The 17,055-nt window shown below is 37.3% G+C and overlaps 1 protein-coding gene across 1 annotated transcript; it reads left to right on the forward strand.

Moving 5' to 3' along the window:
• The first annotated feature begins 10,724 nt into the window (after positions 1-10,724).
• On the forward strand, positions 10,725-16,808 carry ctns (cystinosin, lysosomal cystine transporter). Its single transcript, XM_062556707.1, has 11 exons — positions 10,725-10,817; positions 10,982-11,070; positions 11,179-11,257; positions 11,347-11,434; positions 11,560-11,663; positions 11,800-11,937; positions 12,032-12,131; positions 14,141-14,260; positions 15,082-15,252; positions 15,375-15,492; positions 15,625-16,808. Exons 2-11 carry the CDS (start codon positions 11,007-11,009, stop codon positions 15,768-15,770), a joined length of 1,128 nt encoding a protein of 375 aa, XP_062412691.1. The 5' UTR covers positions 10,725-10,817; positions 10,982-11,006; the 3' UTR covers positions 15,771-16,808.
• Positions 16,809-17,055: the final 247 nt, after the last annotated feature.

Genomic DNA, 17,055 nt, shown 5'->3' on the forward strand with positions numbered 1-17,055 from the left:
TGGACTGCCATGCCTTTAATGTCTATAAACGTTGTGCTTCTGACCATCCGTTTTTGATCGCCAAAAGAGGGACCATAATCCTCAATAGGGAAATTCCATTTTAAAACATTGCGTTACATTCATGAAGTACACTCTATCTAAAACATCCCTACTGAAAAATAGCAAGAAACCATGTTGATGTTGGTAGCTGGTTTTAGCTGTTTTTTGCTGGTTTTCCTCCAGCTATTGCTGGTCTTTGCTGGTATAACTGGTTAGGCCACCAGGTGGACATGCTGGCGTGACCATCTAAGGAAGCTGGTCATGCTGGTGTGACCAGCCTGTCGTGTGGGATACAGCTGGTGTGAGATGGTCATGCTGGTGACCAGCCTGCCAAGCTTGACATTGTAGGTGTAAGATGGCCATACTGGTTTGCTAGTATGACCAACATAAGCTGGCATGACCAGTAAAAACCAGTAATGTAGACCAGCAACACCAACTAAAATGACCAGCGTGAGATGGTACGACAAGCAAAACCAGCAGAATTACCATCGTAAGCTGCAGGTATGTTTTTGCATGACTTTTGCTGGTCTATAGCTGGTTAACCATCATAGGTGGTCAAACAAGCTGGTTAACAAGCTGGTCAACCAGCAAACCACCCTAAGCTGGTCAGGCTGTTTTTTCAGCTGTTAGAGCAGTTTTTAATCATACTTGACACAATTATCTACAATGACATTCTATTCGTTGGTGGCAACACTGGAAGTTCCAGGGCAGGTTGGGCCACAGGTCCTGCAGGGAGGTTCTTTCTGTTATAAAAAAAAAAAGTTTTAGATTCATGTACTTTATATTATAGTTGCTTTAGTAACACTTCAGAACATTGTATGTCGTCTCTAAAATAGCAATAAATATTTGAATTTAAGTCATTATAAGTGTCACACCAAAGGACATTTCCTGTCACACCAAAGGACATTTAAGCTTTTGTGGCAGTTAATGACCATGCTAATACTAACTGAGCTGTCATTAGCAACTGGCATCATGCATTTGCATAATATTACATAGTCCTGCTGTTAAAAATACAAATTTGAATACAAAAATGGCATTTAGGGGTGTCACACCAAAGGACAAAAAAACTTAACAACTTCAGTGGTCTGAAAACATAATTGAATATTTGAACAACTCTTGAGAGAAATTCTCACCATGTTCACTGCTCCAGGGCTTCATTGGGGTCTTCAGTCACATGACCTTGAATGGGGTCTTTCAACTAAATGTATTTGTCCATGATTTTGGCCAACTTAACATCAGGTTATTGCATAACACCAAAGGACATTTTTTTCTGTGACGAACTTTACGGAGTTCCTACCATTTTAGAAATGTATGTATGGGAAAAGTGATTGCCACTTAGTAAAATAGACACTTGCACAATTATGCCAGGAGCGTTCATTAAAAATTTGAAACATTATTTCCTCTATTTATAAAAGTTAATATTTATATGATTATGTTGTCTACCATCACACCATAGGACAATTGTAAGGTTTGGCTCAAAGTTCTGAAAAGCGATAAATAACTCAGGTATTAAAACAACAAATTCATGTAAAGCAAGAAAATGTTTAACCTTTTACAGTATTTTAAAATGTGAAAATGTGAAATTAATTGTGTTTTATCTTCTGTGACGGTGAAAAAGCCACGTCATGTCATCTACCCATATGAAAGCCACATTCTTTCAGCCTAAATCACAACAAGCCCACAACTATTGCACAACAGTTTGTTCTTAAAACCTTGCCAATTTCTTTGAGGCAGTAAGGCAAAAACCAGGGAGTAGTGCCAACAATAACATAAATCTAATCCAAGTGAGAACCTTTCACGGTCAAATTGCTCAATAATTTACAGGAAATGTCAGCATAATTTTTAATTTTAACAAGAGATCCAAACCATATATTTGTTGTCTCTGAATATAAGTTTGTCACAACTGAAAAGACTGGAAATAATACTGGATTGAAGACAATACTGGAACATTCAAAGAAGTTGAGATGATTCATAATAGCCTATAGGCAGTGCTATCAGATCTTATCCTGGGCATTAAAAGTTAAGCAAGACAAACTATGTGAACCCTCAATTATTGTTTTCTGTATTAATTGATTATTAACTGTGATTTTATCTGTATCTCAGGTGTAACAATGTCCAGAACCTAATAATACCAAAAATTACAATCCTTCACATCTTTTGAAGGTTATTATTGGTTATGGTCTGGATATGACTGAGCCACTCGAAAAGATGTTATGAATAATAATAATAATAATAATAATAATAATAATAATAATAATAATACATTTGATTTATATTGCACTTTACTTCAAACCAATTATCTCAAAGTGTTAAAATGCACACACACACTAGATAGATTCTCTTTCTTTTTTGTGTAGATTAACTTCCATCTGGTCATTTTCCTGTTGTATGACTCAACTTTTACTGAGCTCAAGCTGACAGAAAGCCACCTTGTCATGACTTGATATATTGAAATAACTTTAACAATAGCAAGCTGTCCAGTCCTCAAGACCAACCACATATCATGCTCTTCAAACTGTATTGCATTGAGATGAAGATTAATTTCATGCTGCCCTTTTTAAGCAGAATTGTGCGCTCTCTCCAAACAATCCGATCCATGTTTTTGTCAATTCACAAACCACTTTCCCTGTAGAATTGTTCTTTCTTTTTTGGAGAGCATATGGACACCCTGTCTGTTCAATGTTTTGCATGGTGGGCTGGTTTTACTTATGGTGGGCTCAGAGATGACGCAGTTCCAATTAACTCCTTCATGCATTAACTCATTGATTGGTTCTGTATCGTGCCTTTGGAATAATCTTGGCTGGATGCCCACTGGAAACTATCATAACATATAGAGCCTAACAGTTAGACAGTCTGATGAATGTGAAAACTCAGTAATTCATACACTCAGTAATTCTTTGATGTGGGTATTCTGAAATATTTTCCTTGCAAGGCATGTTTCACGTAAGTTTTTCCTCATGAACAGCAAAAAACTTAATTCAAGTGTTTGACAGTAGCACTCCTACATGTCCAAACTTGTTTCATTGATTGAACTCCACCAGTGACTAACACACTTTTAATGCTATATCCTTGGGGTTCACTTACTTTTTCTAAATGTTAGTGAATATTTGATAATTATTATCTATTTAATATGAATGAGACGAATGCAATAATTTGTGTGTCATCAGTGAATCTAGACAGTGAGTCTAGTTAAATGCAGAATAAAGGGCTCATTTAATTTATTCTTGCCACACGTCCTTCCGTTGCATCGATATCTAGCTTATACTTTCAACACACTAATCAACAATTATCCATTCATTCACTTTTTAAAAGACAGTCCATAAAACAAGGACCTTATTTTGGGCAATATGCTTTTGGATGTCCATGATCTCTATGTGACTTTCAATTACAAACTTTGATACATTTTATTGGCAACCCTTGAATCCCCTCCGCAACCTTTTACACAATAAACTTGCTGTGTTTGTACAACTTAGTTCACTCCACTCAACTTTCCCAAGAGTAAAGAGGCATCATTCCAGAAAAAAATTTTTGGACACTTGTTTGGAGACTATTCTCTTATCTGGCATTAATAAGGGGAATTCAGTGATCCGTCATGGTTTCATCACCCCTCAGCTAAAATCCTTATCATGAGTTCTCTCATCATTTATCTAAGGCTGACACTGCCGGTTAAGACATGCTTTGATGACAACTGCTCTCTATATCAGTCAGTTCCTTGTGGTCTTGTCATATTGTCACTCCATGCCTATAGGTCATGACCCATGTCTTCCAAATGAACTGTGCATACTCATCCTGTTTACAATATTGATATACAGTATGTAATTCTCACACAAGGTGTATGTTAATCGGCTAAGGCTATTTATAAATTTGCGGGCACTCCATAAAGTTTAAAATGTCTTTAATGTGAAAATGGCATGTCCATACAAGGACTTCTTCAGGGCATCATTTGTCATGATTTGTAGGTTCTTGCATGGACGTTTCAACTTTATGGAGTGCCTTGGTCAGAGAGATTTATTTCTCTTTCTTCTCATCTGAAACTATTCATCTTGGACCAAAAAGCACCCAACAACGAACACATCACCAATGAAAAAAGAGGACTGAGCATGCCACTGACTATAAACATATGTTCATTTTGAATTTGATGCCAGCAGCATGTTTCAAAATAAGTTGGGACAGGCCATGTTCACCACTGTGCTGGAAGAGCAGTTGCTAGAGTTTTGAGAATGAAATGTCCCATCGCTCACTGATAAAGAATTTCAGTTGCTCAACATATATTTTTCATGAAATAGTCAAATTTGTCATTTTCATTTGTCATTTGATAAGTTGTCTGTGTCCTTTTTGCAACTAAATATGAGTTTAAGAAATTTGCAGATTATTTACTTTCTGTTTTTATCCACAATTTTACACAATGTCCCATTTTTTGTCTGATTTGGGGTTGTATAAATATATACAGTATAAGGGGCTTTGTGCCTTTTTTATGATATATCGGTGGCAGAAAAGTGCAAAACAAATTTACATTTGTGGGTGCAAATTTGCAATTCAAAACAAATGTACATTAGCAAGTACAAATGTACAATGTCCAAGTACAAAATTGCATTTCATAAAAATGTGCAATCCTGTAATCCAGGAAATGAGTGAGAGAGAGGGATGGGCTGGGGTGGGATCGGGAAATGACCCGCACCAGAGAGGGTTAAAGTAATGAAGGATCTTTGCCCGCACTACTCGATCCTGGTTCTCGTGGGCACTTGGATCCGAAGGGGGTACAGACACCTCTGTAGCCAGTTGCACCAGCATCACACCAAGGCTATTTTAAAGCTTTTATCACTTGTGTGTTAACTCCTATTTTCACTTCTCAAATTAGTTTCACCAATGTCATCAACTTCATCTTGTGTTTTGAACTGACACTTAATTTTACATTTGCAGGAGAGTTCATCAACACGTGTCAGATTTAAGAGTTTACCTCTGCAGTAGCAAAGCTATTGTGCAAGGCAGTTGTGTAACCATGATGCTGTAAACTCTGCTGATGCTGTCATGAGAAATTAATGTCTTTGGCCGTTACGCCCAAATAATCACATGGATGGGTTTTTTTTATGGGAGAATTTGAATTGAGGGTTATATTTCAACTTAACAGACAAATTGCTCAATAACTCCCCGGAAATGTCAGAATGACTTTTACTTTACAAGAGATCCAAACTATAGATATTTGTTGTCTCTGAATATAGGTTTGTTACAACAATTATAGTCAACAAAAAGTAATACTGAAAAGACTGGAAAGATGTACAGTAGGCCTACCGCAGAGCGGAACAAAAAAATGACGCCGCCCAGTCCTGCACATTCTCTCTGCAAAAATAAATTATGCTTGGCCATTTCTCTCCATCTCATACTCCATCCCCTTTTGTTTATGTAAATGACTGTGTACATAGTGTGTGCTTGTTTCTGTGTATACATGTGCTGTGTGTGTGTGTGTGTGTGTGTGTGTGTGTGTGTGTGTGTGTGTGTGTGTGAGTGTGTGTGTGTGGGGGGTTCGCTTGTGAGTTGTGAGTGTGTGTGTGGGGGGTTCGCTTGTGAGTTATGAGTGTGTGTGTGTGTGTGTGTGTGTGTGTGTGTGTGTGTGTGTGTGTGTGTGTGTGTGTGTGTGTGTCTGTATGTGTGTGTGTGTGTGTGTGTGTGTTTAGATGATATGGCCCCCTATGAATGGAATTTCACAAACACTTGGCATATGTTCAGAGGGTCATATAATGATCCTACACTTCAAATTCCATGCAGTCAATGATACAGTATCTGCGATTACAATGCTTTGTTGAACTTTTCATTTTGGTGGTACTATACATCAAATGAGTGGATATGGGATGTGTTGACATGGCCCCTTCAGACAAACATATGAAAAAACGGTTACCTTAGATTCTACGGTTCTCCAGATATTCACATTCCTATCAGGGCCAGCGCAGCGGGTGGGAAATGGATAAAAACCATTGCCCACCAAGTTCTATTCATCCCGTTTTTTCAGTGTTTGGGAATCGTCACAAAATTACTAAAAAAAAAAGAATCTGTAAGTAAAGGAACTCTTCGCTCGTGTGGCGGTCATAACAATACTGGACTGAAGACAATACTGATTTCTGAAATAAGACTGGACATTCAAAGATGTTGAGATGACTCATAAAACACTTTCAGATGTATCCTTCGCTTCCAGAGTATCAAAAGTTATATATAGCAAGACTAAGTATGTGGAGCTTTCCCCTTTGGCTTATGTGTATTTGTGTGTGTGTGTGTGTGTGTGTGTGTGTGTGTGCTCTGCTTGTGTTGACCTTGTAAAGCAATCTACAGTAGAGTTTGAGAAAGGCACAATATAACACAATTAAACGTATATTATTATATTATTATTGTCATTATTATTACTTACATGTTTATGATCATCCTGTTGTATGGCAACCTTTACTGAGCTTCTGCTGGCAGACAGCAACCCTGTCATTATATGATATAATATATTGATAAACTTATATATAATGATATAATATATGACAAACTGGAAATCATTTTCTTTTAATGATAACTGTCCAGTCCCTAAGACTAGCCACTTATCATGCTCTCCTGACTGTACTACTGCAGTGAGATGATTCATTTCATGCTGCCCTTTTTAAGCAGCGTTGTGCACCCTTTCCAAACAATCCAATCTATGTTTTTGTCAATCAACAAACCACTTCCCCTGTAGCATTGTTCTTTCTTTTTTGGAGAGCACGCTGACTGGTGTCCCACATGAGCACCCTGTCTGTTCAACACATTACATGGTGGGCTGGTTTTACTTATGACTCAGAGATGATGCACTTCCAACTGACTCTTTCACGTGTTTACCTCACTGATGTTTCGGCATTGTGCCTTTTGGATTCATCTTGACAGGGTACTGCACTTCTTAGAAAACTATGCTATAATGGATATCACATATGGTTACACATAGTTTGACAGTTACATTTATGGTTACACATAGTTTGTAGCCCTTTCAAGTTCAATGCAATTCTCTCGCTAGTCATGTCATATAAAAAGATTCTTCTCTTGAACAGCAAAAAAAAATAAAAAATGCACATGTTTCCTGTCAAAGCTCTCTCTAACCCACACATCCAAACTTGTTTAATTGAACTCCATGCTTGTTTCATCTGACATCGGACTAGAATGAAGTTTTTTAAGCCTTAGGGTTCACTTCAAAATTACATACATTTTTAAATTATCTGTTTAACATGAATGAGATGAATGCAATAATTTGTCTGCTATCAATGAATTTATAGCCTATTTTAATGCAGAATAATTCCAAAGGGTTCATTTATGTACAGTAACACCATACTTTCCCAATTGGGGATAAATACTGTAATCTATCTATATAGCTTTTTTTCATGCACGTTCTGCCATTGCATCGACACTTTCAACACACTCAACAATTATCTATCCATTCACTTAAGACAATCTAAAACAAGGATTATATTTTTGCGCAACATGCTTTGGACGTCCATGCAAACTGATGTGACATTCAGAAACAAACTTGAAAACCCTTGAATGCCCTCAGAAACTTTTTACACAATAAACTTGCTTTGTTTGTACAACTTTGCATGAAGGTTCACTCCAAATCTTTTCCAGGAATAAAGAGGCGTCATTCCAGAAAAAATGTTTGGAGATTTGTTTGGAGATTACTGTCTCTTATCTATCATCAGTGATCCGGTTTCATCCCTCAGCTAAAATGTTTATCAAAGTTCTCTCATCTCATGTGTCAAAGACTGACACTGTTCAGATTAAGATATACTGATATGCTTTGATGACCATTATTGTTAGTGCTATTAGTCAGTTCCTCATGGTCTAGTATTGTCACTCCATGCTTAAAGGCCATACCCTTGACCCATGACTTCCTAATGAAATAATTAATCTATTCTACCCTCCTGTTTACAATATTAAGGTTTATGTTAATGGCCTAATATAAGACTATTCATTAAATTGCTTGGACATTGCAAAGACATTAGCCTATAACATACATTTTACATATATGCCCTATATATATTATATATATATATATATAGAGAGAGAGAGAGAGAGAGAGAGAGAGAGAGAGAGAGAGGGAGAGATAAAGAGAGAGAGAGAGAGAGAGATTTTATTGCCTTTTTTCCCAATATAGGACAGTGAAGAGACTGACAGGAAATGAGTGGGAGAGAGAGATGGGGTGATCAGGAAATGACCAGTGTCAGACTCGAACCTGGGTTCCCTTGGGCAGTTGGACCTGAAGGTGGTAAGGGCACTGCAGCCAGTTGCGCCACAGCATCACATCTTTAGCTTTTACCACTTGTGTAACTCCTACAGTATATTCATTTTTCAAATTCGCTTCAACAATTTCTGCTCTGTGAGTGTTAACTATTTTGGGTGTAAATATGTTCACGCACAGTTTGGGACTACTTCAAGAATCTCTAGTGCTCCTGTTCACACTTTTAAACGATTGCCCTTTTATGCTTTTATGTACTATTACCTTGTGTATTTTATGTTTTATTTTTTATTATTATTCTTTAATTTACCCTTTGACCATTGCCCTTCTATGCTCTTGTAAGCAATGCCTGTTTGCTTCTGGTTATGTGAAGCACACTGAATAACCTCTGTGTATGAAATGAACTATACTGTATAAAGTTGACTTGACTTGACTTGTAACTTGTTATTTTAAAGACCGCCACGCTATCGAAGCGCGAGATCTGTCGCCCACCCACTGTACTGGGCGCCCGGAAAGGAAGGACCAGACACAGCTTTCTGTGAATTATCTCCAGAACTGTAAGGCTTAGTGTGACCAAATAATTTTTGTATGTTGGTGTCCAGGGGCCAGGTCAACACATCTTATATCCACTCATTTGAGGTATAGCGGCAGACTTAAAAATGAAAAGGCACAAATGAGGCATTGTAATTGCAGATATCTTTGGCAGCTTCAAAACTGCACAAACATGTACATACGCACACACGCACACACGCGCACACACACTCACTCACTCACACGCATGCACGCACACACACACACACACACACACACACACACACACACACACACACACACACACACACACACACACACACACACACACACACACACAGAGAGAGAGAGAGAGAGAAGCACACATATAGGCCTACACAAAAACAAACACACACTATGCACACACTCATTCACGTGCTCAATAGTAAGGGATTGAGTAGAAGATGGAGATGTTATGTTTAGTTAGCAGATTGTTTTGTCCAAAATGGCTTACAATATAATCAATAAACATTTATTAGCCTAACAATAAAATGAACAGTTCGAAGGTCATACATACAGCCTAAATAAAAGTACTAGACTCAAGGGTAGAGAGGGGTGAGATGAGACACTTTTTACGTTGTTCATCACAGCTACAATATGTATTAAAAACGTTTTTTTCTTTTTTTTCAATCTTCACTCCATATCAAAATTCAAAGTGTCCTGCTACTATATTGGAACTTTTTATGGTCCAAGTAATATGTCCTTGCTTTAGAAAAAAGGAATTGGCCAAGTGGCTCAACTTACTCCATGCAAGGGGTAAGATGGGCCTATTTGTGGGGTAAATGAAACAAAACAAAAATCTCAGTTAAAAGATGTATTCGCTCTGAACCCTTTCAGCGTTCATAACACGAAATATGGCCTATGACAACTATGGCAATTCAGCCTTTAAACTAAAGCTTAGGACAGATTGGATGCATGGAACATTAGGCTTATACCTTGTTCTCAAATGTAAAAAAAAAAATGAATATTTCCAACATTAATTTATCAAAAATGAACTCAAGTGCGATTTCACAAGCCTAATTAAAACCTTATACTGTATTTAGGGGGTGAGTGGTGACAAATAATAGGCCTATTGTTATTAGTTTATTTTGTTGCGCAGTTATCTTGAGTGAGTTGATACTATCTCATTTTTAAAAAGCTATTTCTAATTTATACTTTTTCAACAAAAATATACCATATCAAGGTCAACAGCCCATGCCTGTACCTGTTGGCAGCTTTTGGAGTGTGCAAACCCTGCCTAACTATTAGAAAATATATACCCAAAAAGAAAACGTATTCTTAAAGCTGCTAAGCTGCAGCTAAATGTTTTATAAAGTGGGCTAGTTTTTATTCTACTTTTACACAAATATAGGAAGAACTTAAATAGGCCTACAATTCACTGTTTAATTTAGGCTAGGCCTACTTCAAAGTAGCCTAGGCATAATGCACACTGCACTTCTGTTTCAGTGGTTGTAGAAGTTTACGAGCTCTGTGATTTTTTACGGCTCCCGACAATTTTTTTTGGCAACAGAGGGGGCAAAATGGCTCTTTTGATAATAATGTTTGCAGAGCCCTGTCATTAATGTGTATAGTAGCCTATTTTATCTTCATGTTGTAGGCCTAGTGCCAGGCCGTGGTTCGCATACGCACTGTGGTAGGCTACAATCAGGCATAGCCGTACTCTAGGTGGCCGACAGGTGAGATAGGAGTAGAGAAAGACTTTCAAAAACATAGCCTAACATTCTTGATTCTTCCCGCAGGATTCCTGATTGCCAAGATAGCAATAGCTAAATAACTTGCACTCGACCAGCACTAAACAGGCACCTCAGATTTCTGGCCGGCCTACGCATGAACGCAACATGCCCTAAACGTCACATTCATGTCAGCTGAGCAAAGTCATATGACCAACTGCGAGCACGGAACTTGTAGTGGTGTTTACCGAAGAAAGGACAACTAGGCAGGCTGTCTGTGTAAGACCTCTAAGATGTTCAACGTGCAGGTATTTACTCTATTTTTACTACAATATTACTTTTTCCCTTTCATTCAAATATTGTGCATGCATGTCAGAGGTTAGCCTATAATGTATGATTAGCCAAGTCTGATGGACAATTAGCATAGCAGCAGTGTTCATTCCATGATGTATCGGCTAAATTCTGTCAACAGTTGTGAATGTCCTGACAAACCGAAGATGTCACCAGGTCTCCGACTGTTTTTGTCCGTAGTGGGCATATGCTGGTTGGCCGTTTTAAGTGGTAAGCAAAACCGAAGTCCAACCAAACCGAAATAAGCATTTGAATAGCATGTCATCGTGCGCCGTTCAGTGATAGCTTACCATATGTTTCTTTGCGCGTGTGTTTCAGACTCAAGTGTGCTCCTCACTGCCCCGGGAACAGTAGATTTAGAGCAAGGGGCATCTAAGAATATTACTATTGGCTCAAGGTAATCTAGGGATCACAAATATTGTGTTATTGTACGTAGGTTGGGCGCACAGTAGCCTAACCATGCGTTTTTATTATTTCTTTATGTAGTGCCTCACTGAACGTCACTGTTGCCATCCTTTTCAACATCACCTTTGCATCACAGAATTACACTGCAGTCCTTGGACTTCCCAGACAGGTAGGGCTATCACTTTAATTCTGATCATTGGGCCTGGAGGTGACACAATTTGGAGTGACACATGACTCATAACTTTGCATTGAGTGTTAATCATTTTCACTCACATTTCACTTAATTCATTACAGGTGCTTCTTCCAGCTGAAAGCACCTCCACTCAGTTTGAGGTCCTGGCAAAAGATGTAGGTCAAGTCACTGCTTACTTATACAGTAACAATACAGAAATATCCAGGTATGCCTGACATAAGATCCACTGATCTAAATTATTAACCACATTCCAGTTTTAAACATTAATTCTAAAGTGTACCAAAAGTGAGTTACATGTTCAATTAATGGCTAATTCAAGCCTATTTTCTGTGTCTTTTTAGTCTCACAACGAGGATCAGATTTCTGGTGGTCAGAAGTAACATTCTTGCAATAATCAATCAAGTCATTGGTTGGATCTACTTTGTGGCGTGGTCTATTTCGTTCTATCCTCAGGCATATGAAAACTGGAGACGGAAAAGGTACTGTCTTGTCTTGACCCCATTTCTGTCTTTAAACGGTTCCGAGTGGATATGTGTGGTGTTTATAAACGCTGTCTGTGCATTCCCTTAATAGTGTTGTGGGCCTGAACTTTGATTTCCTCGCACTCAACCTAACTGGATTCTTTGCCTATAGTGTCTTCAATGTGGGCCTTTTCTGGGTACCCTACTTTAAGGTAGGAGCTCCCATTCTTTTGAGTGCCATCATGACTGGTGAATTCAGTAGGTTTCAGTAATCTGAGCAAAAAGTAAACACACACCTGGTTGTGGTGATGAGCGACTAAATGCTTAAAGGGTCATTCCACCTCATTTCAACAAATGCCTTCTGCTTGACCATCTCAGATTTCCTTCAAAATTTTACCACCTGAAGAGTAACCATTTAAACTGACTTAGCCAAAATATTAGATTGGTATACCTAATACATCCAGAGAAAAACGTTTTTGAACATGGTACCCCCCTTCTGATTTTTGGCACATTGGCGCCCTCATCTAAATCTGCATCAACGTTCAGATGTCATTATCTCAAAAAGTGTTCAAGCTAAAGACTTCAAATTATCTGGGAATAATGATTGCTACCTATAGATTCCACATATTCATTCGTAGGCCGTATGTATTGATACTGACTGTGTTTCAATCTTGTGAAATCAGAAGAAAAATGGCAGATTTTTTTTCAACCCCCACATTGGGTGCTCCATTACACAATTTGTAAACAAAATGTTGGACAAATGGTTATGTCTTTCTACAGAAGTGTTTAAGCTGTCTTTGAAAAAGTAATTGAGAGGTGTCTATATTGCTTTTTTGTTGGAAGTATTGTAACACAAAACTGAAAAATAATCAATTTGGATGATATTGTATCTCCCCATTACAGAGGTATGACAAGCTATACCAATGAACTGAACACATCTCCAGAAAGAGTATGAAATGGGCTTTCAGACTGTGAAATTTCAAGATGGTATTATGGCTGCAGTTATTAAAATTTTTTTTTTTAAATATTGGTCTATTACAACAATTAGCATTGCTTTTTTGTGCTATTATTTAATTATTTCATAATCCTTGTCTTATTCCTAAGTATCAGATGTTTATGTCTCATACTGTTAAACATTTATATTTTCATTTACTTGCTGAGTGATGAACTAATAAAATATTTCCTGTATTTCCGAAATAAATTGGTGCTGTCACTACTTAATGCCACTAGATGTCACTGTTCATGGATATCAGCAATGTGTTGTTATAGTAGACCAATATTTCAAAAATAACATTTCAATAACCATAGCCATAATACCATCTTGAAATTTCACAGTCTGAAAGCCCATTCCATACTCTTTCTGGAGATGTGTTCAATTCATTGGTATAGCTTGTCATACCTCTGTAATGGGGAGATACAATATTATCCAAATTGATTGTTTTTCAGTTTTGTGTTACAATACTTCCAACAAAAAAGCAATATAGACACCTCTTCATTACTTTTTCAAAGACAGCTAAAACACTCCTGTAGAGAGACATAACCATTTGCCAAACATTTTGTTTACAAATTGTGTAATGGGGCACCCAATGTGGGGGTGTGAAAGAAATCTGCCATTTTTCTTCTGATTTCACAAGATTGAAACACAGTCAGTGTCAACACATACGACTTACGAATGAATATGTGGAATCTATAGGTAGCAATCATTATTCACAGAAAATTTGAAGTCTTCAGCTTGAACACTTTTTGAGATAATGACATCTGAACTTTGCTGCAGATTTAGATGAGGGCGCCAATGTGCCAAAAATCAGAAGGGGGGTACCATGTTCAAAAATGTTTTTCTCTGGATGTGTTAGGTATACCGATCTAATATTTTGGCTAAGTTAGTTTAGATGGTTACTCTTTAGATGGTAAAAGTTTGAAGCAAATCTGAGATGGTCAAGCAGAAATTTTCTCTAAAATCCGTTGAATTGAGGTGGAATGACCCTAAACCAAACAGAAAAAAAGTGTGTGCGTCAAAATTTTGAGTGTGCAACAACACCTTCTGTTTGGAGAAAGGATACCGTGACAGCCAGTGTTACCTATTATGAGCAAATGATCTTGGTAGGAATTCAGCTCAACATGTTTGTAGTGTGTGTGTGTGTGTGTGTGTGTGTGTTTTTTTTGTTTTGTTTTTTTAAAGCATATGGTACACTTCAATAAAATATCTATCTTTAACGGACAGGAGGAGTTCTTGAAAAAGGATCCAAATGGAGTGAACCCTGTGGATGCCAATGATGTGTTTTTCAGCCTTCATGCGGTGCTGCTGTGCCTGGTGTATATCTGCCAGTGTGCTATGTATGAGGTGAGGAACTGAAACTTCATATCAAATCAGGAAATGCTGTCCTACTGTATCTTGAAGTTCCTGGTATTATGAGAACTTGTTCAACTGAAAGGAGACTATATTAAAACTGATATGCAAATACATCATTAGAATAGTTAGTACTTTAAGTAAGGTAGTCGCTCTGGATGAATGTGTGCCAAATGAATAAATGTAAATATAACACAAAAGAGACACAAATCACAAAGAGCTTTACAAGAGCAGGTAGCACTAAACAGGATCCACAACAATATAAAAAGTAAAACAAAAGGTACATACTGTAGGCAGCAAGTTACAAAAGGAAAACTCAGTGAATGCAATGAGTGACATGAAAGCCTGTCTAAACAGGTGGCTCTTAACTTGTCTTTTTAAAAAAATCACAGAATCAGCAAAGTTTAGAGGTGTGGATGAGATGTACGATAGCTGAAGTAATATGGCTGTAAAAGCTCTGTCTCCACACGTTTTTCAGCAGGTGAAACATTATTTGAACAGAACAGAACGGAATGTAACCATGGCTGTTACAGATTGTGTTATTGTGCTTTTCCATTCACCACATTGTCTCGCTAGCTCCAATGTCAACCTATTATATTAAAACATGAATATTTTCATGTTATTGTGTGTGTGCTGAGATTCAGCATATCTTAACCATAGGGAAAGATGCCAATAACTTATCAACAGAGTAGTAATGGCGAAGGCACTCTATTCAAATGATGGTATATCAGTAACTGTATGTAGATTACAGGCTGTATTATGTATTATGTATTGTGTATTGTTGCATTCGTTTGATGTGATTATTTGCCGTACAGAGAGGAGGGCAGAAAGTGTCAAGGGTAGCCATCGGCTTACTAGTGTTGGGCTGGACCTTTGCGCTGATTTCCCTCTTCGTGGCCGTGGCTGGAAAGATTACCTGGCTGGATTACCTATACTACTTTTCCTACATTAAACTGGCTGTCACTTTGGTCAAGTACATCCCTCAGGTAGCTATACCAAGTAATACCAGTTATATCAGTTGCTGGTACAGTTACAGTTAGTCCATGCACTGACTACACTACACTTGCAGTATGAATGTATACATTATTTAATGTCAAATCCTCTTTAGGCCTACATGAACTTCCAGAGGAAGAGCACAGAAGGCTGGAGCATTGGCAATGTGCTGCTCGATTTCACTGGAGGCAGTTTCAGCATCATTCAGATGTTCCTGCAGTCGTACAATAATGGTGAGCAGCACTAACGGCATGTCATCAGACTCAAAACACATACATACACATTTGCTATCTGTGTTTTCTTAGGTTTGGGTGCATAGAAGTGTTGTAAGACTGATGGTGTTTTGCTTGTTTGTTGAATTACAGATAAATGGAGACTCATTTTTGGAGATCCAACAAAGTTTGGCTTGGGTTTGTTCTCCATATTTTTTGATGTGATCTTTATACTTCAGCACTATTGTTTATACCGGAAACCAGGTCCCACGTATCAAATAATACAAGATGGAGAGTAGGAGTGAGCGTGAACTTTATACCACAAAGGCCTTGTCATGTTTGGTTAGTTTGATAGTTTAGAGTTATTTTAATTCTAAACTAACTCTATGATTTAAACTCCAATCTAATCTTAAGGGATCAGAGACATCATGAATGTTCGTCTTGGTGTAGTCATTGTACCCATGTGTATAAATGTTGAGGTAAATGAGAACATGCTATCAGCATTTGCACCAAATACACAGATTTGGCTCTTGATTTTCATTGAAATTTAAATATTTGATTCAGATAAATTCTAGATTGTATTCACATAGGAAAACAATCTGATATAATCACAAGGGAACCATTGTCCATGTTTGCTAAAAAAAATATTCCAAGGTCATAACAAAGCAATATTTGATATTTTCCATGTTTGTAGTTGTCACAAATGTCACATGGTATGTTTCTGTTTAGTATGTTTTTTGTTTGTTTGTTTGATTTTTTTATATATATAAAAGGGAACATTTAAGAGTAGTAAACATTTTCAGATTCTTTTATTTTTTTCTTCCTTAAAAATCCATGCAAACCAGAAGTCAAATGTAAAACTGCTCATCGCCCCCTGTGCCGGCTGGAGCCTGGAGCATAGCATTTTGAATGGTTATACTTTTAATAATTATAGGTTTAATAATGAAATATGAATGGAGTGCTAAGATAAGATTGATACTTGAATACACCTATCTTGAATACACCTATCTTTGCTCCCTGGTATCTTTGGCATTTTAAACACTCCTAGGTTTGGCCTATTCTGTCCTTTCTTGGTGTGTAGCCTTGGAAACATATAATCCTATATGCAAATAATACCGGTCTACAAAGAAGCACTTTGGTAACGTGGCCTACTTTACTACTTTACTGAATAATGTTCTAGAGGTAATTGCTCTTTTTTCTGGTATTGCCAGTCAATAAAAAATCTATTATTGTGTATTTACCTTTATAGAAATGCAGCCCACTCTATTTTTGTATACAATAATACTATGAACGTATGATATAAGATTAAATGTATGAAATAAAAAGTTTTTACTGTTTGTTTTCTTGTGATTGGTTGTGTATTGCTGGAGTTATTGTTAAATCCTGCCATCTGGTGGTGGGCTGTGCATTTAATTATTTATTTCTTAATTTAGAATATACACAGTATTTTTTTCCTTTTGTGTTAAAGTATAATATTCTTACCATTTTTTTCTCTCACTTCCCTGTTCAGCAAGGATACTGTACTAAACAGAAGTAGGGTAACTGGGAAGTAACGAGGGGTAGGTGCTTATGAAATTAACAACA

This window comes from Sardina pilchardus, chromosome 15 (genome assembly GCF_963854185.1).
Source record: "Sardina pilchardus chromosome 15, fSarPil1.1, whole genome shotgun sequence".
In the NCBI taxonomy this organism is placed as follows: domain Eukaryota; kingdom Metazoa; phylum Chordata; class Actinopteri; order Clupeiformes; family Clupeidae; genus Sardina; species Sardina pilchardus.